The 24,998-nt window shown below is 54.2% G+C and overlaps 2 protein-coding genes across 2 annotated transcripts; both read right to left on the bottom strand.

Moving 5' to 3' along the window:
- Positions 1-9,530: 9,530 nt before the first annotated feature.
- Positions 9,531-14,221, bottom strand: LOC139676984 (platelet glycoprotein V-like). Its single transcript, XM_071566474.1, has 2 exons — positions 13,781-14,221; positions 9,531-12,270 (listed from the first exon to the last, which is right to left on the bottom strand). Exons 1-2 carry the CDS (start codon positions 13,861-13,863, stop codon positions 9,708-9,710), a joined length of 2,646 nt encoding a protein of 881 aa, XP_071422575.1. The 5' UTR covers positions 13,864-14,221; the 3' UTR covers positions 9,531-9,707.
- Positions 14,222-15,997: 1,776 nt separating this feature from the next.
- LRRC15 (leucine rich repeat containing 15) lies at positions 15,998-24,998 on the bottom strand. Its single transcript, XM_071566896.1, has 5 exons — positions 24,921-24,998; positions 21,525-23,263; positions 20,421-20,460; positions 18,876-19,018; positions 15,998-17,954 (listed from the first exon to the last, which is right to left on the bottom strand). Exons 2-5 carry the CDS (start codon positions 23,256-23,258, stop codon positions 16,335-16,337), a joined length of 3,537 nt encoding a protein of 1,178 aa, XP_071422997.1. The 5' UTR covers positions 23,259-23,263; positions 24,921-24,998; the 3' UTR covers positions 15,998-16,334.

Raw genomic sequence — 24,998 nt, 5'->3', positions numbered from 1 at the left:
AAAACTCAACACATTTAATATTCCCTTAGCCAAGGAAGCAGCCTTGAAAAAAAGTGATTAACCCATTTGCTATTTTCCCACTACCAAAAATGTATCCATTCTATGCAGACAGCAATTTGGCTATTTTAAGGTTTTTTTCATCATTTCACACCCAAACCAGAACTGACTGCACAAGACCAGCACCAGAGCTTACCAGCCATTACCATCTGGCTGCAGAGGTCTGGATGCACTGCATTACAGGCATGTCCCCTGTCTGGCTCCAAATGCTCCTGGTTTCTCCCTCGAGCTGTCACTTGTCTGTGGCCCTGGCAGACTTTACCAAGCAGGTGCCTGGTGAGAACACATGGCCTGGCATCCTCCCCACCTGGTGATGAGTGTCAGAGAGGGTGATGGGTCAGGGAACTGAATCCCATGGCATCAAACCTTCACACACTACCAGAAGGGAGGCATGGGTAGCAACCCAACTCACCTCTGATCCCTGGGCTCCCCTCCGCTGTTCTGCAACTGGAGGAGCTGCTCCATCCCTGCTGGCTGCTGCAGTGCCCAAGCACAGGACCTTGGCAGTCAGAAAGTATCTGCTTACGAAGCCTTTTTTCTTTCTTTCTTTTTAATTGGGAGACCAGATTGTTTGGGTTTTTTTTTTTAACAAAAATATGTTGTTATTGTGGAAAATATCTGCTCTCCACAGAAAATGCCTTGCATTCACTGTACACATTGTGGATCATACCAGAAAACATCTGATATGCTTCCAAAACCACTGGGGCATGTCTTTCCTTACTAGAGTGGAAATTTTCTTCAGGAAATAAGCTTTACCTTGTTTGCACTGACATTTGCTGCAACAGAAAGCAAGCAGCCCTGTCCCCATGTCACCCTTCCATCTCCAGGAAGTGGCATTGTAGGGGCACCCTGGCATGACCAGGCACCCAAACTTGCAGCACAAACCCTGGCATTGGCCCAAGATTTGGCCCAAGTCCTGTAGATCACCCAACACCAAGTGCCAGCACCCACCCAAGCTGGCCCAAAGGGGAACCATAGCTTCTTGGGGCAATATGATGCCTGTTGGAGAAACACAGAGAAAAACACATTATTTTAGTCCTATCAACAGCTCCCTGGTGCCATGTGAGAGACAAGGGGACCACAGTGCATCCAACCTCAAGTGCGCTTTTGGAGATGCCTTTTTCTGCCCCACCATGTGAGCTGCCCCATACTGGAGCACTCCTGTTTGGCCAAAGTCATAAGAAAGGTCTGAAATTTACTGTGGAATAGCAGTGTTTGACCATTAGATCTGAAAAAGTGACCTGACTTTATCACCATATGTTCTGCCCATATTGCTGGTATTTCACAGTGTGAAGTACCAAGAATGCCCAAGATAAACCTGTGTTTAGCATTAGTCAGTGTGGCTGTACAGCATCAGCATTAATTGAAAGTTTATCAAACAATGTCAAAACTAAATATTGCCATTTCAGTTTAGCATTTTCTATGAATACTCTATAGGAAAGAAAAAATGAGAAAAAACCTGCAACATTTCATCCATGTCTTTAAAGTTAATCTGTGATTAACAGGGATTGTTAGCATCGTGATTACGGCAACACTACCCATTGGTTTTCCCACTGTGTCTGTAGCACAAGGTAGGCTGCAGCTGAAGATGACTGTTACGATCCCTCCACAGCAGCTCCAGTTAGATTTGAGTCTGACAGCCCAGGACCTAAACTCTGTTGGCACCCTTTCCAGTTGGAGACTGTTGCTTAGCTCTGTTTCCCTCAGCAAAGCTTCTGGGCACAGCAAAGAAAATTGCCTGTGCCTTCCCACATGCCATGTTTACCAACTGCTCCTCACCAAGTGTTTTTAGGTTTGAACCCCTGGCAGCTCACACAGCACACTGGAGAGCCCGGGGGCTCGTTAGGCAAGGCTGGCTTCTCCAGCAACAAACCGCAGGAAGATGCTGCAGTGCCATGCGACACAGCCAGCCAGGACACAACCATCTTCTCAATTTCTTTCCTTTTTTTTTTTTTTCAAACAGACTTCTGAGAAAACATCTGCTGTGCCCCAAGCCTGAACCAGAGCTGAAGATCAAAATAAAGGACTTTTGTCTTTTTATTAAGCATTTTAGCAAATGTGACTATTACATTCATATTATATTTCCCTGTTTTGTACAAACATGTTTAAGTCAGCACTAAGAGGATTACATTTATGGCACACCAATCTCTGCTCAAATGGGTTGACTAAAGAAACTCTTGTTAAACAGTATTTTCTCTAATGCCTGTTGCTTTTCTTCCTTGCTTTAGTGCTCAGACATCTATCCAGGCTCCCTAAGTCCACGCTCCCCATAAGCTTTCAGATCAAGACTCTTCTCCCCTCTGCCCCCCTCTACACTCTTCAATATAGCTGAAGATGAACATTAGTGCTTGGTTCAACTGCACTGGAAAGGGAAAGGGCAGATTCATCAAAATCTTTATACCTCCATAGAAAAATGTAGCCTTTTGCCTTTCCTCGAGTGAATGTCTTTTCTAGAGGGTATTCATTAGGGGCTTGGTCTGTTTTTGCAGACAGCTCCACAGATGTTGACATTTTTTTTCTTCACTGGGTTAAGACGCCTTCTATAGGCTTTCAGTCTTCATTTGTTACTTCTTTATTATCCAAGAGGGGTTTTTCTTTTTTTTTTCCTTCTTTTTTTTTTCTTTCTTCCCGAGTTGACTCGGTTCTCTGAAGAGAGCAGTGGTAGTCAGGCTCATTATTATCTCAGACCCTTTTTCATCACCCCGGCAGGCCGGCCGGGGCCGCGGGGCCATTGTGGCAGAGCAGCAGGTAGCTGTGGCACGGCGGGGTCAGCGCTCCGGACGGCGCAGTGCCTTTGTGCGCCTGCCTCGTGCTGCTGGCTCAGTTTGTCCAGTGGTGGGAAAGGTCAGGAGCTTGCTGCTGCTCTGTACCTGAGTTTTTGTCTCCAGCCGCTGCTGGGAACTTACGTAAATAATTCACTGAAAAGCAATCGTTGGACCTGGCGGGTGGGGAACAGAGTGAAGGGGTGGAGATGTGCTGACAGGGATGAGGGTGGTACCAGAGCTACGTGGTCCATCAAACACATTCCATCTTGGCCAGAGCTGCTGTGCTGCTCAGGAAGCCACGGGCTTGCCATGTTCTGTGAGGCTTAATATCATCGCTTTCATACATCAAGGTTGCTGGTTTTTCACTGCAAAATTTGCCAAGAGAGCAATTTGGCTCAGTGTGGAGACTTAAAGCATGATGCAGGGAGCAACAAACAGCAATGTCCCAATCTCTGACAGTGCTCTGCAGTTCACCCAGTACCCATCACTCTTGCCTGGGAACATACTCCAGCCAAATACTCCAACCCAGTGCTAGTAGCTCTACCTCAGCTCCCACTGAAAATTTACTGTGTATCCGGATGCTAAAAGTATGGTGGTACAGACATGGGGACTGGCAAAGGCATCACAATTCAAGTGGTATTTCAGGACCTGCTCTAACAGAAACCAGAGGTAAGGACTCAAGCTTATTCACAGCAGGGCTCATTGTGTCACCCTGCCACTGTGGGCTATGCATTATTTCACGGAAAAGGAAAGCCCTCCTGCTCCTCCAAGGAGCCCTCCCAGTCCATTCCTACACTGCCTGGAGTCACCAGCCCCATGGAGAGCATGGAGCTCCCCAGCCATGCTCCCAGCATGAGCCAGTGCTAGGGATGGGTGGAGGTGACAGGTGTCTTTATCTGACCCCACAGGAGACCTCCAACATTCCTCTGGCAGACATTTGTCTGCAAATTTTTCCCCCACTGAAAGGAGTGAGGGATCTGATATGACTTCTTGATGATGGCCAGGGCAGGAGAGGCAGAGGGATGGGGCAGCTCCTGGGGAGCTGTGCTCCCAGTCCGTAATCTCTCCTCCACAACTTGATGATTTAGTGCCTTAGTGGGGCATGTTGGCTCCAGCTATGGGGCAGAGGGCGGGCATTAAGGATGATGTGATCCCAATTAGCAGTCGCTGTCTAAAAGACACCAGGTATGGTTGGGAGTGAAGGTGCCTGACTAGCAGGCATGGCTCCCTCCTGCCCTTGCAGCACTACAGGACTGTGCTGCTGCCAGGTGCCCACACCAGGTGCCCAAAGGTGGAGCAGGACAGGAGCAGCTCTCCCCATCAGCTGCAGTCCAATATCCTGACCTAGGACACTGAGCTCATTAACTGTAGTCCACATGAGAATATTGATGGGGATACCAAAATCCATCACATTCAGACCCCACCAGGATGCTGAAAGTTCTTGCCATTTTCTCTTTTTATCACAGCTTTAGCAAGAGAGCTCCCATTAGCTTTATACATCATCCCTGGGGAAATAGTGCTGATAGATGTGTGAGATCAGGCATGTGGATTTTCTTTTCATCACATATGCTGGAAAAGGCTTCCACTGCTAAAAGCAAGAGGAGACTGAGCCAGCTCCTGTAGACTGCTAATGATTCAGCCGGAAGGTCATGGCTGGATTTCAGGCCCCTTGCTCTCTGCTGGTGCCTGAGTGCAGCCCGGCTCAGTAGGCAGGGCAGGATATGACCCAGAACAGCACTGACTCAGAAGGACTTCCCTTTGGGCTGGACTCCCTTTTCCCGCTGCACAGACACTGGTCCTCTCTCAGCACAGCATTTCACCCCAGCAAATTCCCAGAACAGCCATGGGCTGAAAGCAGCTTTTCTATAACAGCAAAGAGATGGCATCCATGGCTGTGCCTGCCCTTTCTCACTCCAGTGTGTCTGTGCCGGCTGTCGCTCCCCCTGAGCATGTCGTGCTTGATGGTGCAGGCTGGCTGGCACTCACACGCACCCACTCACATCAGGGATGCAAAGGAGCCCGGGGTACAGGATCCACGGCAGCTTTTTCATGAACATTGTGAGTGCTGAGGTTTATAACCCAGAAAATCTGGGCTCTGAGGGGCTCTATCTGGCAGGGCAGGAGGCGTGCTGCCCTGCCCAGATTCACTTTTATACCATTGTGCCTTTTCAGCATTGCATTAAGGCAGCCAAAGAAGGGGGATTTTTAATGGTTCCAGGGGAACAAAGCGGAAACATTTGGCCCAACTTCATTACAGAATCATCTGAAACGCTTCAGGAACGTTTCCCACTAATTATCATAAATAGCCGAAAAAAAATCTTTCCCTCCCAAAGCAGGTTCCAGCTGCCCCTCTGTGTTTTCTCACCTCCACTTCCAATAGCCTGACCCTGCCCCCGCACAAAGGGGAGACCCCATCTCCGCTCCCCCCCCCCCCCCCTCCCCGCACTCGGGGGCTCTAAAGAAATACAAACAGGCAGCAGATTAACAGCACTTGTTTGCACCTTAAACAAACAGAGACTTCCGCCCCTATGGGCTCTCCCACTGCCCGAGGGAGGATGCACCGGCTTGTTTCTCTTGCCCTTGCTCTCATGCCCTGCCCAAATCCTGGATAAAAGCCTAGGCAGCCCAAGACATGAGGCAGGCAGGATGGGAATGCAGCCTTCTACCCACTTGAGCCCTGTCCCCCATGCTGTGTGTCCTCTCGCTGCCCCAGTTTCCCTGGGGAAGGTCAGGCCTCTGCAGCAGGAAGGTTGTGAGATGCCAAGGCCAAAGCAGAGGAATGAATGTCCTGGTTCAGGTCTTACCCTCTGTGTCTCACAGGACCCCTTGGCAAGGGGCAGCCTGATGTGGCTGGATGGGTACTGTGAGTTGGAGTAGGGAGAGATGCTGCAGGTGAAGTATGGAGAGGGAGAGACAAACCATCCAGAAGATACATGGAGGAATGGTACTGGTGTTCAAAATCAACACCTGCATCAAGAGGGCACAGCAGCACACTGAGCAATGACTGCCAGCCCATGGCCATCTCTGCTGAGTGCAATAGGGGACGGATGAGCACTGCATTTGCCTGCCCAGCCAGTCTTTAGGCTGATGCCTCTCCCAGGGAGCCACCCTGATTCGGGTCCTCAACCTGCAGGTCCCGTGTCACCCATCCCACCTCTCCCAGTGGCATTGCCAGTACCTCCCTGCTCCTGCAGAACCAGGAGCCAAAACAGCCCCTTCTTGCCCTGCCCACAGCACACAGGGCAGCCAGCTCCCAACCCCTCCATGCCATTGGAAACCACACCAGTACCCACTGAGACACTGCTACCAGCACAGCTCAGCATGTGTTCGGGACAGGCACATGGGGCAGACACCCGGTGAGGAAGTCAAGGCAGCCTGGCCCCGAGCTGGGACAGGTTCCTGTCACAAACCAGCTATGAAATGACTTGCATGCCAAAAGCCCAGGTTGCTGCTTGCCCAGGTTACTGTGCATGTGTTCATTACCCCACTTCTCACCAGCCACAATAAAGGGCTCTTGCTTGAGAGCTTCCTTCCTGCCCATGGGGTGCCTAAGGTGCAGGAAGGAGAACAGAGGCAGGTGGAAGGAACAGGCCACTGTAGCCAACGGTATGGGGGGTTCCCAACAGGGCTGACAGGCAGAGGGGTTACAAGTCTGCACTGCAGCATGAGTGATAGAGCTGTGGGAACCACTTCTCATCTGCATAGGGCAGAAGGAGAGCCAGCAGCAGCTGTGAAATTTCTAGGCCATGCTGGAGACCCCTGGTCCTAGCGCCACTCCAAGCACCACAAGGACATACAGGCATGGTGTCCTGTCTCTGCTTCTAACTTTGATCACCTGAGGTGAGCTATGAGGACGTCGAGAAGTTACAGCAACTGGGAAGAGGGGTACAGTGTCACAAGCAGCCTGGAGATGCTCACACTTTTTTTTCCAAAGCAAAACCCAGGGGCATCCTATGCAAGGAGCAGCAAGGAGAGGAAGAACAAAGGGAGGTGATGTCTCATTCAGTGCATGAGCAGCTCTGGGCACTCCTCACCATGGGGTGCTGTGAATGCTAAAATCTCACCTGAGTTCAGAAAAAACAGAGAAATTCACAGATTAAGAAAAGACCTACCAAAAAACACCTACGAAAAATCACTGCTACTCTGCACTGGTGTGTGGCATGTGCCTGGCCTGCCCACATCAGACCAGAGAGGGTGTGCTGGGGACTGTCACTCCACACAGCCCCGACCTAGCCATGTACCTTCCTGCCAGGAAGAAGGTCTCTCCTTGGCATCATGGCGAGCTGCAGTCCTGAAGTAGCAAACCTGTATGCTCATCTACCTGGTGCAGATTCTCCATGCTCTGCCCCGTCCCCTTGTGCTCTCTGCTGCTCTTGCTCAAAGCAGTGACTAGAAAACCCCAGCATAATCGCCCACAGGCTGCCCAAGGAGCCATGCATCCCTCTGATCCCTTTCCCTCCCAGAGTACACCAGCCTGGCCCAGCCATCGTCCTCCCTAACATGATGGAGAGAGCTGACTCCTGTCTGCAAGCCAGATGCACCAGCCTGGCCCCAGGAACATAGGCGGCTGTATTTTCATTGCAAATTAGAAATCGATCATAGCAGGAAATTCCGGTGCTGAGAACACCCTTGGCTGTTATTATTTTACAGCACTCTGAGGTGTCCTGGGCACTTAGAGAGATGTGGCCCTTTTGGGGTATTATGGGGGTAAATTAGTTTTAAAGGCAGCTGTAGGAATGTTGGCCATTTGGTTTCCAGAGCCTGATGGGCACAGGTGGAGGCTGCGGGGCTTCATGCTGCTCTCAGATACACCAGCGCTCTGCAAAGAGGGAACCTGCACGCTCCGGAGCAAACACCTCACGCCTGACCCCAGCTTTATTAATAACGAGTAATTAATATGAGAGCGGACGTGCCTTGTGTCTCTGAAGACCTTTTAAGATGTGATTATGTTGTGCTAATCTCACCCCGAAGTACTTCCCTGTTTAGATTGTGCTGGGCCATTAAATATCTGAAACGCCAGCAGAGACCCGCCCCCTCATTGCCCCGGGAAGTGCTCGGGGTCGGTTCCCCAGCAGCCAGGCCCCACTTTCAAACCCTCTAAATCAAGTATTAAGCCGAGTCCATCTGGACTGCCAGGAAAAACACTCCCTCTCCCTCATCTGTATCTCATTACCTCCCGTGCCAGCCCCGGTCCCAGAGCCGCTCGCTCCATCCCTCCCAGATGTGCTGTCCCGCGTTCGCCTCCCATATTTCAAAGCCATCAGCAGGACTTCAAGGAATAGTACAGGGCCTGTAACACTGCACAGGCTCTTAGCAAAGATGTATATCCAGGTCCCTAATGCGTAGCTGCAGGCACGTACCCTAACACAAAGCCCTTTTCCCCCCTCTCTGGTATTGCACCAGCCAAGGGAACTGGGCTTCACAGGGCTCACTGGCCAGGACTTTTCTGAGCTGCTTTCCTGCGTTCTCTTGCAAAATACCTGTCCAGACCATTGAGTTTCAGGGATTCTTCCCCTGGGACCCCCCAAAGCCAGGTAGCTCCTGTGCCCCACAACAGGTGAAGAGGACCCAAAGGCAGGACAGGACAGAGCAGATACTGGTGGCAAAGGCAAGGCGCTGAAGCCAGACATCTGCAATCCTGTAGAAACTGGAGTGATTAAATTTGGGAGCAGCTTACCTTGCGCAGGGCAAAGTCAACACTGAGCCTACAGCAAAGAAGTTACCCAGAGACCCAAATTATGGAACAACTCCTGTGTTCATTGGCTCAAATTCTCCTGGAATAAAGCTTCCCAGGGAAGGTTTCAGCACTTTCTGCAGTGGCAGAAACCTCATAGTAACAGCCACCTTTGTTTAAGTTTGACGCTTCACTGGGCCTAGTAGAAGCCCAGGACTGTGGAGGTGAAGGTGAACATCAACCCTTCAGTTGCGAGCATTAGTCCCTTCCTCCAAAGCTTCCCAAGAGCCGGTGCCCAGTTTGCAGCAGGGGCTCAGCATCAGGTGAAGTTATGGTAGAGAAGCACATGGCTGGCCGTGCTGAAACATCACTTTACCAGAGGGGCCAGGGCAAGCAGCATTGCAAAGAGGTTTGGGGGGAACATAACGGGAGGGGGGAATTAAAGCTTGCCTGTTGTCTCCCAGTGCCACTGCCTGCAGAGAATGTGCAGCCCTGGTCCTACACCAGTCCCCAGTGACCAGCACTGACTGGGGCCCCCCGCTCCAGGAAGCAATGGGAATACTCTGCAGCAGGTCATGGCAAGAAAAGCCCTGGGATGAAAAACCATCTTGTAAGCCCATCAGAGATGCGAGGGTGACTTTAATATCACGGAGGAGGAAAGAGAACAGAAGAGGGGAAGAGGTCTGTGTATGATGGGGGTACAGGCACTGACACATCCCATAACGTGGCACAGGGAAGACAGGGCATGGGTCAGGAAGCCTTGGCAAGTCCTTCCCTAAGGACTTCAAGTACTTTCCGGGGTTGTCGAGGAGATTTGGGCAGAGGCTCCTGACCCTGCGAGCAAGAGCAGCCATGTCCGCGGTGAGGTGTGTCCTGGCCGGCGTGTGCGGGGGCTCTGGCGTTTCGGTGGCCGCGGACAGGCGGTGGCAGCCACTGCCTATGTCAGGATGCCATCTAGTGTCGCTTGGCAGAAGGGCCGTCAGGCAGGGACACTGCGTATGGGTTTCCAGGCTCCCAGCATCGCCAGGGGTCAGTCGGAACGCATCCCAAAATAGCCCGGCTACTGGAACTCCCACCCTGGGGACGGCCTGGGTGCCGGGACTCCAGCCCCAGGGACATGTGCACCCTGCGGCCAGCATGGCTGTAGACCCCAAGGGAGGACAACGGGCACCACCCAGGTCACACAGGGGCAGTGAAGCTCAAAGAGGTGCCTAGGCTGGCTCAGGCGTTCCTGGAACAGCCACGGCCTGAAGGTTCAGCAGCCTCACAGGCGGCCCGGGGCGGTGGTGGATGTCCTGGTGAAGGAAGAGGGCAAGCATCCCCCACAGCAGCGTGCAGGCTGCCTGCAGTGCCAGTGTGGCCAGCCCCAGGGCCAGGGACACCCAGCACTGCCATGGACTGGCCCGCAGGAACAAGCCCCAGGCAGGATGACCCCTGGGGACCAGGGGTGGGTAGGCTGGACAGGGGCTTGTGTGGTCTGGCAGTGGGGTGATGTGAGGTTTTGGGAGCAGGATGGTGGTTGCTTGGGCAGGAGTGTGCTGGGGGACACTGGAGGTGGGCTGGGGGCCAGTTGGGGATGAGTCCCACATGATGGCATCGTCCTGCTCCCTGCCTGGTGCAGGAGCATGGTGGGATGGTAAGTGTGAGGCCAAAGGGACCGTGCCCAGCACAGCAGTCTTGGGGGATGGCCATAGTGCCATGAAGGGGGCTGAGACAAGAGAGGTTATGGCACTTCCCTGTGGGTTGGTGGCTGGCCTCTCTGTGGACACTGAAAGAGCAGGAGGAACTTGTCTGGTGGTGACTGCCATCAGGCTTGTTGGCACCTGTGTGGTAGTGGAAGCTGGCATAGGTTCTGGGTATGTGGCCTCAGGAGACTGTAGGCTTACAATGGCTGAAGTTGGCACAGCTGGTGATGGGTTGGTGATGAAAGCCTTGGGCATCACAGTTGATGAGGACAGTGTGGTAACGGAGGCTGTTGGCAGCACAGTTGTTATTGGTGTGTTGATGAAGGTCTCTGGCAGTGCAGTTGGTGATGGGGTGATTATGGAGTCCTTTGGCACCATGGTTGTTGATGGTGTGGTGATGAAGGACTTGGGCACATTAGTTGTTGATGGGCTGGGGATGAAGGCCTTCTGTAGCACAGCTGATGGTGGGCTTGTGACAAAGACCTTAGATGGCATGGTTAGCAATGGAGTGGTGAAGGCAACTTCTGCTGGCACAGCTGGCAACAAGGCAGAGGTGACCACAGGTGACAGAATGGTTGTCAGTGTCCTGATGGGAAAGGCTGCCAATGACATCATGGCTGGCGTTGCTGTATACAAGGCTCCAAGTGACAGCAAAGTTGATATCCTTTGAGATGATGTGGAGTTAAATGGCAGAGATGGGATAAAAGAAGATGAAAGAGGCAGAGTAGCTGGGCAAATTAAGTGGTCATCCCTCAGCAATGGTACTTTTTGCCCTGCCAGGTGGGGTGGGCTCTTGCATGAGACTTGGGTAGACAATTTGACCTTCTCACTGTTTCCCAGGATCCAGCTGTGCAGGTAGCAGAGGTTGCAGTCACATCTCCATGGATTATCACTCAGATATACTGAGCTGAGCTTCTTCAGGGAGTCCAGGAGCCCTTGGGGAACACTCTCCAGCTGGTTCTTTCGAAGGTTGAGGATTTTCAGATTTGGGAGAGAAGCAAAGACCTCTTCATCCAGAACAGAGAGCTGATTTGTGTCCAGCTGGAGGTCCAAGAGCTTGCTGAGCCCAGTGAAGGCTCCTCTTGGCAGGGCTGACAGCTGGTTATGGGACAAGATGAGTTTGCCAAGGGATGTGAGGTTGACAAAGATGCCATCTGAAAGTGTGGCCAAACTGTTCCTGCTCAGGTCCAGCTCCCGCAAGTGTGGCATGGTGTCAAAAAGGCAGCAGGGGAGCTCCATGATGTGGTTTGAACACAGAGTCAGCAGCTTCAATTTGTTTAAACCAAAAAAGCCCTCAGGTGGGAGAACCCTGATGAGATTGTTGTCCAAGAGGAGTTTCTCCAGGTGAGACAGGCTCCTCAGGAGCATGGGTGGCAGCACCCTGAGTTTGTTCCTCTGGAGGCTGAGCTCCAGCAGCTCCAGCTGACTGTCTAGGAGTCCCTCTGGGAGGTCTTGCAACTCATTCTCATACAGACGCAGGACTTGCAGCTGGGTAAGTTTGCTAAAAGCATGCACAGGAAGAGTTGTGATTCTGTTTCTAGACAGGTCCAAAAAAGTTAGATTGACAAGAGAATCGAAAATGCCTTCTGGAAGAGAGGGGATTGCATTGATGTGCAGGGAGAGTTCTCCCAAATTTTCCAGCCCATCAAACAGGCCTTTGGGGATGTGCCTGAGTTGGCTGTCTCTCAGCTCCAGTCTCTGTAAGCTTGGGAGGTTTTGGAAAGTGCCCACAGATAGTTCTACTAATGAGGCACCAGAGATATCCAAGTCCCTCAGCTTGTCCAAATTATCAAAGGCTCCAGGTTCAACTGTCTTGATCTTGTTGCCAATAAACAAAATCTTGATCAGGTTGGGCATGTACCTGAAGGCACCTTTCCTTATAGCAGTGATGCTGGTTTGCACAAAGATCATTTCAGAAACGAAAGGCTTTGCAATCTTTGGGATCTCTTTGACATCATTTTTTGTCCCTCTGTAGACCTCCTGGTAGTCTTTGGGCATTTCATATGGATCTTCACCCAGGATTTGGTCTTGGCATTTATGGGGATGGAAGGAAAGCAAGAAAAGGAAAAGGAAATGCTGGTACATTGTCCTGAAAAAAAGGTTTAAAAAAATCAGTTATGAGGGACAGAAAACTTCAGTCCACAGCTTGTGAACTGGGCATCACACTTTTGTTCAGCTTCAGGATTCTTCTATTCTCATATCATAACTCATTCAATAAGAAAGAGAGAAACCATACAACCAAACACACAGCATTTAGATGAGTTCACTGCTGTTGGTACCGAGGGATGGAGAGGGAGAGGAAGCCAGCTCATGGCTTGGCACTGGGTAGTGCTCCAGGAGCGATGAGAGCTGGACAGTGTTCTCCCGCTCTCCTCCCACGTTTGAGCTGTAGGCTCCGTGTCTGCCTGGGTGAAGAAGGGAAAGTGCTGATGCCCACTAGTGCTGCCCCAGTGGGTCCAGTTAGTCATCAGGGCGACAGCCCATTCATGCAACAACAGGAGCAGTCAGCCCTGCACTTGCTAATGAGGGATGAACAAGGGTCCCATGAGCCAGCCAAGATCAGAGGATCTTGTGTGCTCAGAATTTCCACATCATGTTCTTTCATTGCTACTTCTCTCAGTTCAGGGAGGTTATTTAAAACTTGGCATCTAAGCATCTCCATTTTGGGATTCTTGCTTATTGCACATATTTTGGCCTTGGTTATACAGCTCTCTCAGACAGAAATGGTTAACTTGTGAGCAACAACCAATCTTTAGAGCAAGGCTTGTTAAAATACTATGAAATGTCCACAGATTAACTATTTAATACCTAACATTTACAGCTCTGGCCTTGCAGTTAGAAAGTGAAATCACTGATGCACACCCTCTAGTAGAGCCCGTGACTCCTATGGAAACATTTGGAAACAAATCAGCTAACACATTAGCTGCAGTTTAATGGCTGTGAGCATCTTGCTTGAACCATAGTTTCCAACTTTGGATTCACAGTCCTGGAGGGGAGCAGGGAAAAGAGCAGGTGTCTTTATGGGTATCCATCAAAGGTGACATGCAAAAAATCTTACACTGAGAAGGTAAATCAACTATGACAAGTTGGGGGTTTTTTTTCTATATCTTGAGACATCAGTAAATACAGAAGGCTGAAAACCACTGGGTTTGGAGAGAAACAGATGGGAGGTGACATTGGCTGTGCAGGCTGCCCTGCAGGGTTCCCCAGGGCAGAAGGCACTGCTGTCCCTGTGCATCCTCTCCTCAGAGAGACTCAGGTGTAGAAGCCAGGGCTGCAGGTGTAGAAGTGCCTGCTATATTTCAGCTGCAGGAGCAGCACAGTGGGTGAAATGTGCAGGTGGAAACTGCAGGTGGAAACAGCTGAATGCACGGAGATGAAAATTGACAATTTTGAACGGCAAAGTTCTGTTAAAACCCTCAGTGTGAACCATTGTTTGTCCCACCCTCCAGCAGTGCAGGGTCATGGAGGGGTGTCCCCACCCAGCTCATGGCACTGGAGCCTCTCCTGCTACTTGCTGCAAGGAAACAATCAACAGTCCCCCATGCTGCCCCTCCCAGCACATTTTAAAGCACAAAAAAAAGTTTTGCATCACTTACTTGGCCAAGCACTCACAGACAAGTCCAGCTGCCGGAATGTGCCATGCCTTGTGTGCAGTGAGGACACTGGGTGGGGGTCCCATCACCTGGCCAGCTCTTTATCCATAGCCCAGGCACAGGGCTTGGTTTCATGTGAGGTCAGGGCACAGGTCTGCGTGGGGAGATAAGGGACAGCCAGGAAGGCAGGAGCAGAGATGTGTCCCCAGTGTGGGAGGCCACGGCAGAAACCCCTCGGAGGGGACGCAGTCACGTACTCCCCAGGCGTTATCTGTTGGTGCCACTTGACTAGTCACATCCAGGGAAACCTGAAGATGTCCAGACCAGCCTGTTTTGCAACCAATGGTCTCTGCAGTCCCATATCTCCAAGGCATAACCCACCACCTTTGCAGGCACCACCCTCACCTACACAACAGAAAAGTGTTTCCTTCCTCAGGATTTTATGTAGCTAAAGATGCAGTTCTGAAGCCATTTGTTTATGCTCACAACAGTGATAACATCTGAGGCTGGACATATGCCAATGCCTGCACTTTGTGCTGAGCCCTACAACTCCATATCTTGCTGGCTGTAGGGCTGGGGCTGAGCATTCTGTCCTGCACCCTAACACATGCCAAAGACCCTCCTGCAGTGACACCCAAGGCTCATGGCTGGTGCAAGGCATCTTGTGGGAGGAAACACCCTTTTTGATGCAAAGACTTAAACTGACAGGGTATCCAAGACTTCCCAACAGATAATTGCACTTAAACATGCCTTTATCAGTTTTAACCTGCTCCTATTAAGGCTCAGCTTGTTCTTGCTGGGCTCCATTGCACCTTTTCTGGTGTTAGTTAAAAACAAACTACTGCACAACTTCAAGAGCCTTACTCCTTTCCAACATTAATCCTGCAAGCATCCAGATCCCCTCTTGGTGCCAGGCTGTTCCAGAAGCTGCAGGGTGGCAGGAGCTGAGGTGCATAAGGGGACAGAGCTCACAGTGGGGTTTCCATCAGCTGCCTCAGGCCATAGTGTGGCAGCTGGGCCAGGGTTTGGGGAACTGCATCCAGCTGTGCAATTCCTAGTCCAGGCTTGGAGGTGGCCCTGCCAGCATCACCTGGGCAATGTTTGAAGCACACTGGCAGTCCCCCATTGGGAGAGGCAGCAGGATGACTGGGCAGGATTATCTCTGGGAAACAATGTTGCCCATCTGCATGCTCCCAGGAGCTCCCATGGGGCTGGCAGTCACAGAACCATGTAGGTTGGAAAAGACCTCTAAGATCACTGAGTCCAACTGCTAACTCAGCGCTGCCAGGTCCACTACTAAACCATGTCCCTAAGTGCCACATACACATATTTCCTATATCCAGAGTCTACAGCAGGGCTGAGACCACAGCCCAGTGCCAGGGCAGGTGGGGCAATCGCAGCACAGAGACCCTGGCCCCACAGCTGGGCAGCAGCAGGGCAGGGGCTCCAAGGACACACAGTCCAGAAAGTGGAATCAGCGCAGCCCCAGCCAGGGCCCCCGTACCCTGTCAGCTGGGGCAGGGCCGGGAGGGGCGCTCCGAGGAGGCCGGCGGAGCGCAGGGAGGGATCCCCGGGTGCTGCCTGGTCCGCAGAGCCCTGTCCCTATCGCCGCGAGATGGTGCCGCAGCACCGCCCCACCAGCACGCACAGACACAGACAGACACACAGACACACAGAGAAACACTTATACCCCTGTGTGTGCACCCACACCCGCTCCTCCCGGGGAACACCCACCTTACCTGCCGCCCCCCTGGGTGGGCAGCGCTGCTGGGACTTCGTGCCTCGTCACCACGGGTCACAGAATAAGAATCACAGGATGGCTGAGGGTTGGAAGGGATCACTAAAAGGAGACTCTACAGCCTGGCTAATCAACTTGTTCCAATCACCCTCACAGTAGAGTTTTTCCTCCTGTTCTCAGGGTGGAACTTCCTGCATTCCAGTTCCAGCCTCCAGGGTATAAGGGGGAACCTGCCAGTGGACACCTGGGCCGGAGCTTACTCTGCAGCCAGGCAGCTCATGCCCCTTGTTGGGCAGTCAGTAGTACTAGCCCATGTCTCCCTTGGACATTGCAAAATGTGCCCTGAGAGCTATTGCCAGGCTGCAGATGGGTCTCTGCAGTGCCAAAGGAAGCAGGGCAGGGGGTAGGGCTGCTGGGCTCCAGTGGGCAGAAAGGAGCACACCATGAGCATGCCAAAGAGGCACCTACTCACCATGATGCACCTGCATCCATGACACACCATGCACAGCCCCAGACAAGACCCCAGTGGACCACATCAACCTTCACTGCCTCTTCCAGATATACAGGCAGAGGTGGGAGAACAGAATGATTCCTCTCTCCTTCATGGGAACTGGTTGCACAGAAATAATATATATATTTTAATTATATTTGAAATATACAGGAAACACATAGCTTGGAGAATAAATACCACCAGCTCAGCGGTTGCAGAGAGTTCAGTGATGGGTGGTGACCATAGCAGGGGTAGCAAAGCAAGATAGAGTGCTGTTTCCAAGGCTAGTTGAGGAGTTTCCAGTGGAGAAGCAGGCACCTTCCCGAGCTCTAGGGCACAGCAGGGAGACCTGGTGATGTGGCTTCATTCCCGCTCCGTGCTGTGACAAGGACACTGACCTGCAGTGTGCCACAGTGGGAGTGCAGCACCCAGGCACCCTGATATGCTGGCCCCAACCCCTGCACTTGACTGGGTGTAGGAGGAGGGAGGCGAAGGCTGAGCTGCTGGCAGCTTGTGGCATTGCAGACCATGCTTACAGTGCCCTCGGGGTTGCTGTAGGTGCATTGTCCTGGAGCATCCCTCTCCCAGTGTTCCTCTGGGGGTCCTCCTGGGCACTCCAGCTGCCCCCGGGGGACCTCCAGCAGGGACTGTCCCTGGAGAGCAGTTGGACTGGTGCAGAAGGCTTGTCCATGTATGAGGGGCTCAGCAAAGCCCTGGAGCCAGCGCAGGAGATAGGCAAGGTGGCAGTCACAGACCCAGGGGTTGTCAGACAGCCCCACACGCACCAACTCATCATTGGCATCAAAGAGCCCCAGGGGCAGGTGTCCCAGGCGGTTGTGGTCCAGTGCCAGGGCAGTGAGGAGGGGCAGCCCAGCCAGTAGCCCTGCTGGCAGGCTGGAGAGATTGTTGTGGCTCAACTGGAGAGCTGTCAGCGCTGCCAGTCCCTGGAAAACCCCAGTGGGTATGTAATTCATGGCATTGTGTGAGAGCACCAGGACCTGCAGTGCTGACAGGTTGGCAAAGAGCTCCTGGGGCAGTGTCTCCAACTTGTTGCGAGCCAGGGAGAGGTGGAGTAGGTTGGGTGTGCCAGTGAAGAGGGTAGCAGGCAGGGTGGCCAGGCGGTTGCCCTCCAAGCTGAGGACAGTGAGGTTGAGGAGAGCAGCGAAGATGTCAGGGGCCAGGCTGCCCAGGGCATTGTGCTGCAGCTGCAGCCTCTGCAGCACCCTCAGCCCGGTGAAGATGCCAGATGGCAGCTCCTCCAGCCGGTTACCATCCAGGTGGAGCTCAGTCAGCTGGCCAAGCGCCTTGAAAGCGCCGGGGGGCACCTGCACCAGCAGGTTGTCGCTGAGCTTAAGGAGGCGGAGGGCAGCAAGTGGGGTCAGCAGCCCATCCGGCAGCTCAACCAGGGCATTCTGCGAGAGGTCCAGGGCCTGGAGCTGCCGGAGCGGCTGGAAGATGCTGGGAGGCAGTGCCCTGATCCTGTTCCCAGACAAGCGCAGGTCCTGCAGGTGGCATGCAGCGGTGAAGAACCCTGGCTGCAAGGAGCTGATGGCGTTAGCACCCAGGGAGAGCTTGCTGAGGCTGGTCAACCCCATCAGCACCCCAAGGCTGACTGCTGGCAAGGGGTTTCCTGACACCTCCAGCTCAGTGAGGCTGGGCAGTCCCTGAAAGGCACCAGCCTCCAGCTCCTGGATGTTGTTGTTGAGGAAGACCAACTTGGTGAGGGTGGTGCTGGAGCCCAGGGCCCCCCTGCGGATGCTGCTCAGGTCTGTCTCCACAAAGAAGAGCTGGGTGGCACTGCCTGGGAGGCCCGCCGGGATCTCACGCATCTTCTCATCTGAGCAGAAGACTTTGGAGGCGTCGTAGCACTGGCAGGTGTGGGGGCAGGATAGGGGCAGCCCCCTCACCAGCAGGGACCCCAGCCCCAGCACGTAGATCACCAGCCTGCGCTGGAGAAGGAGCCAAACCTCACCCACTGCTTTGACAAGGCAGAAATCTGCACCCACAGGCGGGCATTGCTGGGGATGGAGCATCCACAGCCATAAATGCAGCTGGATCAAATTCTGGGACACCACCAGCATGGGCAGCTGCCCTGGCCATGAGACATCCCTCCAGCCCTGCCTGCCTCCACCACCCCAGTGCTCCCCTTGCAGGAACAGGGAGTGCTTCCCTCCCAGATCTCTCCCCAAGGTTCTTACCCTGTGCCCCAGCCTGCCCTATGACAACCAGGGTAGTGCCACCCTCATCAAAGGTCCCCACATTCTGCAGAGCAGCGACTGAGGTGGGACCTGTGTGGGTCCATGGGAGTCTTGGGGGAAACTTGTAGCCTCATGAGATGTCTGCACGGGCACAAAGCCAGGCTCTGGGGCAAGGGAGCATGTGAAGCACGGGGCTGTGCTGCATGCAGTGGGTGACGGGTACAATGCTGCAGGGCTGATTTGCACTCAGTGGCAACAGGAGTGGACTCCACTGTTCATATTTCTAATTGCCCATTGGGTACTTCTTTTGCCACAAACAATCAGAGTAGCATCAACCCTGCCCACGGGATATTCAGTCTGACCAAAGACCTATTCCCAGTCCATGAGAGGCACTTTTTGAGGCAGTGACCTCCAGACCTCTACCAGTCTCTCCCTACCCGGGATACATGCCAGTGCCGCCTTATGGTGGGAGATGTTGCCCACCCCATAGCAATGCCCAACTGCAGACACCCCACATCATTAGGGCTATCCTAGACTTACACCAGCAGTCGAGAGCAGCACTGGGCTTGGCCTTTCCACAGTCTATGTTGTTTTCACCAGAGCCAACAGTGGCTCCCACCCATTCCAGTCCCCCCCCTGCTCCCCCCCAACTACCCGAGCAATTTGGCTTACCAAGCGTGGCATCGTGGAGGTGGTCACCAAACCTGTGGCAGGTTTGCAGGGATGCTGCTTGCTGACATGGGAGAGTATTTTCTGTGGCGGATGGGAAGCCAGCTGACGAGCTGTTCCTGCGGGGGCGGAGCTGCCCCTCACTGCTTATCGGCAACAACAACCCGTGTCCTTGGAGCATTTCGAAAAATAACCCGGCCCCAAAGGGACTGGAGGTGAGGCCAGAGGCAGCCACTCGTGAGCATCCTGGCAAGGAAGTGGGGTCCTGGCTCCGGACATCCACTGGTCCAGGGACTGTGGCAGGGCACTGCTGTCACAAGTGGCTCCAATCCCACACCGAGATCAGCATGCCTCTTCCAGAAGCCCCCCTAAGAGAGCCCCAGGACTTTACTATTAAATCTCACTGGGAAATGGTGCTAGAAGCATCTCTGCCATGAGAGAGGGGACCAGGCACAGCTTAGCAAATGATGGTTGGACTTGATGATGTTAGAGGTCTTTTCCAACTTTAATGATTCTGTGATTCCATGGGGAAGGGACCACTCTGGGACCATCAGGATGACAACAGAGGTTTTGCATCCTAGCCAATGGTGGGACGGTGATGGACCCATGGACCAGCTGAACTTGCTAGGAGTTTCAACCTGCCTGGGGGAACAGCACGCGCTACCATAAGGGCTGCATTGGAAGGGCCTTGTATTGGAACAGGCTGCAGTGGCAATTGAGGCAGCCCCAGAGCAGGAGGAGGGACATTTTACTGCATTAAGCTGGCCTGAAGGAGCAGACACTGATACACAGAAAAACTCAGCTGGCACAATCCAGTGGCAGCCAGCTGTGAAGAGAGCCAAGCAAGCTCCCCACCACCGCAGCAGTGGATTGCACAGAATGCAGTCAGTGTCTCCATCGAGAAGCTCACTGAGGTCTCAGCTCACTCTGCAAAAGCCATCTGCTGCTGTTGAATGGCTGAGCCCTTCTTGGTCTCTCACCTGAGGCTCGAGTCCAGGAACCAGCAAGGGCTCTGCAACCACAGCCTACTAACCCCATCCCAACCCCATCAGGCTGGGCAGGCTTTTCCTCAACACTATAAAAATCTCTCAGGAGTGGAAATCAAGCACAGCTCCTGACCATGCTGGATCATTCCCCTGCTGTGCACCACAAAGTGAATAAAGAACTTTGGCACTGAGGGTGGACAAAGGCACTTTAATGGAGAGGTCACACATCAGCACCCAATGGCACCATGACAGTCTTGTGTCTCCTGCTACCATGCAGGACCCAGCCCAGCAGAGTGAACCATCATGTGCACCAGTGTGGAGCTACTTGTACCAGTGCTGCCTTCCGGAGGTGCTGTGAGCAGCCACCACTGTGGGGTGGACACTGAGTGTGACCCTTGTCTCATGCAGCAATCCTCAAGCAGCCTGGTGCTGCTGCACCTCACACAGAGAGGTGAGCTGGACTCTGTGGCTGTGCTATGGCTGGAGATGGGTGGATGCAGGTGCTGTGGGGAGATGGTGTGGCACCCATTTGTGAATTGCAGAGCAGCCAGCACTTACTGACCCCCACACTGTGTGCTGCCAGCTTCCCCACTGCCCAAGAGCTGTGAACAGGCAGGGGGACAGGGCACATACAGGAGGGCACTCAAGAGGAAAGCAGACGATAAAGAAGCTTTGGCAAGCAGTGTAGGAACAGACTGCTCACTAGCTAGAAAAGGATGCACCTGCCGCTGCAGACACTTCCCACCCATCATCCCACTACTCTAACTCTCCCTGCAGCAGGGCCAGGACAAGCCCATCAGCACCTCACAGAGCTGAGGCAGGGGGCTGCAGACAGGGTCATGGCCACAGCAGGGTCAGCACCAGCATGCAGTGAGGGTGGGGGGGCTACCCCTTCCCCCCAATTCCAGCACCCTGCCCTGTGACTCTCTTGGCTGGAAGTGCAGGAGGGGAGCAGGAGAATGCCAGGAGCAGGGGAGGGTGCTGGCTGTGCTCTGGCCTGCCCTGCCTGCAGGCAGGGAGGGTAGCTGGGACGCGGATGAGGCATTCAAGGGTGGATCAGTCTGGCAGCAGCTGAGCCCCGCAGAGCAGCACAAGGACATGGAGGTGTCCTGGGGCAAAGGTGCTCCCTCGGCTCCTGGCCCAGCATGATGGCTTGCACTGCCTGTCCAGGCAGGGACAGGGGGGAAAGCACGGCAAGGGCAGAGGGTGAGGAAGAAAGGCTGGGCAGGGCTGAGGGCAGCAGACAACATGAGAGTAGCAGCACTGCAGGGAAGGATGCAAGCTGAATGATGGGGAAGTCCTGTTATTTGGGGTAAGCACCATCATGGCCAAGCCTGTGGCTCCTGGCTCAAGGAGCCCCTCTCAGCACCCCACACCCCAGCTGCCAGACCCCAGGCAGGGAATGAACACAGAGGCTGAACTGTGGGCAGGAGGGGCTGGGGATAGAGGGCAGCCACAGGACCTCACCCAGGGGGATTGCCCTGCAGCAGAGTAGAGGCAGGGCAAAGCACAGCAGGACAGTGGTACATGCAACACACAGTGTGATGCTGTCCCATCCCAGTCATCAAGGACAGCTGATACAGAGCCACTGTCATGTCCCTTGGCCCCACAGAGAGGGGATGCTCCACAAGCACCTCTCCCCCTGGGGTCTGCCACACACTCAGGCTTCATTTGGTGCCTTCATCCTCATAAGCACCATGTGGCTCTTCTTCCTACAGCCATAGACCACCAGTGCCACCAGAGCAGCGAGCAGGGCCACACACACCAGCACAATGACTGCTACCACCACCCCACTCTGTATGCGTGTCAGCCCCCACTGCCCCCTCTCCTCCTCCTCCTTCTCCTCCTCCTTCTCCTCCTCCACCTCCTGTGGGGAGACCGGCAGCCCCGTGGGGGGCTCCGTCCAGGTGCCTTCTGGTGATGCTGCCTCAGACGTATGAACAGGAAGCTGGGTGCTCGGATAGGGGGAGGCAGTGGGGGGCTGGGGCTCGAGGAACTGGTCCTGTGGCAGCTCAGCAATCGGGGTGCCCCTCAGGGCAGGAGGCTGAGCACACAGTGGGGGTATCTCACCCACCTTGTGGGGGTTGGCCTTCAGCCAGCCCTGCAAGGGCAGGATGCCCTTGTCACAGCGCCAGGAGTTGTTGTGCAGCCTCACTTCTCGAAGAGTAGTCAGGGGCGAGAAGATGCCGGCAGGCAGGTACTCCAGGGCATTGAAGTGCAGCTGCAGGTGCTGCAGCCCAGGGCTGGCTCTGAAGAGGCCCCGTGGCAGTGCCTGCAGCTGGTTGTGGTGCAGGGAGATGTTCTGCAGCTTGGGCAGCCCCTCCAGCATCCGGGCATCCAGGCGGCGCAGGGCATTGGAGTGCAGCGACAGCTCCAGTAGCTCCTCCAAGCCCTGGAAAGCCCCCAGTGCCACCGACCGCAGCCGGTTCTTGCTGAGAACCAGGAGCTGCAGCTGGGTGAGATTGCTGAAAACGGCAGTGGGGAGGGTGGAAAGCTCATTCTCATAGAGCCACAGCTCCCGCAGGTTGGGCATGGGGCCAAAGGCACCGGGGGAGATGTCCCGCAGGCGGTTGACATGCAGGGTGATCTTGGCAAGGGAGCGCAGGGGCAAGAAGATGCCACTCGGCAAGGTGGTGAGGAGGTTATTGGACAGGTAGAGCTTCTGCAGGTTGCTGTTGTGCACGAAGAGCTCCGGGGACAGTGTCTCCAGCTGGTTCTGGTGCAGTCCCAGCTCCTGCAGCTCTGGCAGCCCATCAAAGGTGCCTACTGGGATCTCCCGGAGCCGGTTCTCATAGAGCCGCAGCACCTGCAGCTGTGCCAGCCGCTCGAAGGCCCGGGGTGGCAGGTGTTTGATGTTGTTCCTGGCCAGGTTGAGCTTGGTGAGGTGGGTGAGCTGATCGAACACCCCCTCCTGCAGGTCCTGCAAGTTGTTCCCGTGCAGCTGTAGCTCCTTGAGGTTGCTTAGGTGAGCAAAGTGGGAAGGCTCAACCTGGAGGATCTGGTTACTGGAGAGGAGTAGAGACTCCAGCTTGTCCAGAGGCTCGAAGACCTGCACAGGGAGCTCCTGTAGCTTGTTGCTGGCCAGGCTGAGGTAGCGCAGGTCGGGCAGGTGCTGGAAGGCTCCAGGGCTTATGCGTGACAGGTTGTTCTTCTCAATGCGCAGCCCGATGAGCAGAGAGGCGTTGCCAAAGGACACGTCACCCAGCTCAGTGATGCGCGTGTTGATGATCTGGAGGGTCATGGTGTTCGCAGGGATGGGGCTGGGGACCATGGTGATGCCAGCACCAGAGCATTCCACCTGGGCAGTGCGGATGCACTGGCACTGCTCTGGGCACTGGCCACCAGCCAGCTGGATGCCCACCAGCAGCAGCAGCCACAGCTGCCAATCTCCCTGCTCCATTAAGCCTGCAACAAAAACAAAGGTGGGGGTTTAGTCCCTGCAATTTCCCAGTTCCCAGGGCCACTGCCTGGGATCCGTACTGCATTCTCCCTGGAAAAGGCCACCAAGGATGAGGCCATCCTGCCCATGGCAACGAGGCAGAAGAGGGCAGGTGAGGAGGGCTGGGGGCAGGTAGGGCTTAGCATAGCCCAGGCAGGAATGCAAAGGGAGGCAGAGCTTGGGGCCACAGTGCCTGGCTGCAATACCACAGCTATTAGTGGCATCCCACCTCTCTTGGCTCCTCTGGCAGCCAGGAGCATGATTTCCTGTTTTAGAGTGTGGCAAGATGCTACCACCAGCACTGGCCTTCTGGCACAATCAAACAGCCCAGACCTTCACCAGAGCTGGCCTGGGGCACCCACAGCCCACAGCCACAGAGGTCCCAGGGATGTTGGGCACTCATCCCAGCACCCAAAGCACTCTTCCAGCTCTGCCTGGCAGTGAGCAGCTCTGAGCTCTTGTAGCAGAGCCAAGAACAGTGTCAGCACCCACAGCCTAGGCACGCTTTAGCTCCAGTCCTGCAGGAGCCTGGGTCAACAGAACCCTTGCCAGCTCCCCAGCACAGGCTGGGCACAGAAGTGGCCCTGTCTTCACCCCATTCCCAGCAGAAGGTCTCAGCCCTGACTGATTTTTGCCATGAGAGCAAGGTGTTAGGTGTGGGCATCTGTACACAGGCTGGTCCAGGGGCAGGGCCCAGGGAAGCAAGGGCTTTACAGTGAAGTTCTCCATTGACTGACAAGCAGACACTGTGGACACCTCTCCTCCGGCTTGGGAGCTGCCTCCCTCCCTAGATTAAAGCAGTGGCCTTATGCCAGGCTGGCATGAAGCATTCCCCTTCTAACACATTCAAATGGCACGAGGGAGGAGGAGAACTTGCAGCTCCATCAGCTCCGAGCATGGCTCAGCCAGACAGGTGAGTCCAGCAGCACAGGGGTGCAGCCACAGTGCCCCGGCTGGCACAGCACTCCGGGGTGCTGAAGCACAGTCCCTACTCTTCACCCTGCACTTCCTCCAAGGAACACGCTTGCTCTCAGGCAGGGAGGGAGGAACCCTCCATAAGCCATATGGAAACAATCTGCATCCAAGAACAGCTTTGTTTATAGTGAGCCATTTATAAACTTCCCCAAAGGCTCAGCACATCAAAAGCCCTGCTCATGTCACTCCCTGGTAATGCAGTGCAGAGATCATCCATACTGGAGAGACCTTCAGGAAAGGCAGCTGGAAACAATTGACAGCCCTTTTTCTTCTAGGGACAAAAAACTTGCACACCAAGAGACTGAACATTCCTTACTGCTCAGCCCCTCAACATCACGCTGCTCCCAACATCAGCCCCTCAGCATCCCACTGCTCCTAACATCAGCCCCCCAAAATGTTACCTTGCCCCCCCTTAATTTTCTTTATTGGTCATTATTTGGGATATGTTGCCCATGTAACTCTTTCAGCTCCCACAGTATCTAAGCAGTCTCACTTTTTTAGAGAAGCCTTGCAAGATAAACATCTCCATCAAATCAAAAAGTGCTGAATGCGCAGATCCCACCGCTGCCCCACCAACCCTCAAAGCTGCCCTGGGAATCCCCAAGACCCGGGGCTGCTCACAGGAGCAGTAGCAGAGAGGAGACTTACCCAACTGTCCTGCAGCCACAAATGCCGAGTGAGCACAGCTCTGTGCTGGCAAGAGAGCTGAATGTGGTTCATGCTTCC

The sequence above is a fragment of the Pithys albifrons genome, chromosome 11 (assembly GCF_047495875.1).
Source record: "Pithys albifrons albifrons isolate INPA30051 chromosome 11, PitAlb_v1, whole genome shotgun sequence".
NCBI classification, from domain to species: domain Eukaryota; kingdom Metazoa; phylum Chordata; class Aves; order Passeriformes; family Thamnophilidae; genus Pithys; species Pithys albifrons.
This window is presented reverse-complemented; position numbering and strand designations above follow the sequence as displayed.

Excerpts from the sequence above, each read along its gene's own strand:
- LRRC15 (XM_071566896.1), bottom strand. The coding sequence starts at position 23,258 with ATGGAGCAGGGAGATTGGCAGCTGTGGCTGCTGCTGCTGGTGGGCATC. Across the intron at positions 20,461-21,524 it reads GGATGAAGGCACCAAATGAA|CTCTTGGGCAGTGGGGAAGC; the intron begins GCCTGAGTGTGT and ends GCCTGTTCACAG. Across the intron at positions 19,019-20,420 it reads TGGCAGCACACAGTGTGGGG|CAGTGAGGGGCAGCTCCGCC; the intron begins GTCAGTAAGTGC and ends GTTGCCGATAAG.
- LOC139676984 (XM_071566474.1), bottom strand. The coding sequence starts at position 13,863 with ATGGGACCCCCACCCAGTGTCCTCACTGCACACAAGGCATGGCACATT. Across the intron at positions 12,271-13,780 it reads GTCTGTGAGTGCTTGGCCAA|GACAATGTACCAGCATTTCC; the intron begins GTAAGTGATGCA and ends CCTTTTTTTCAG.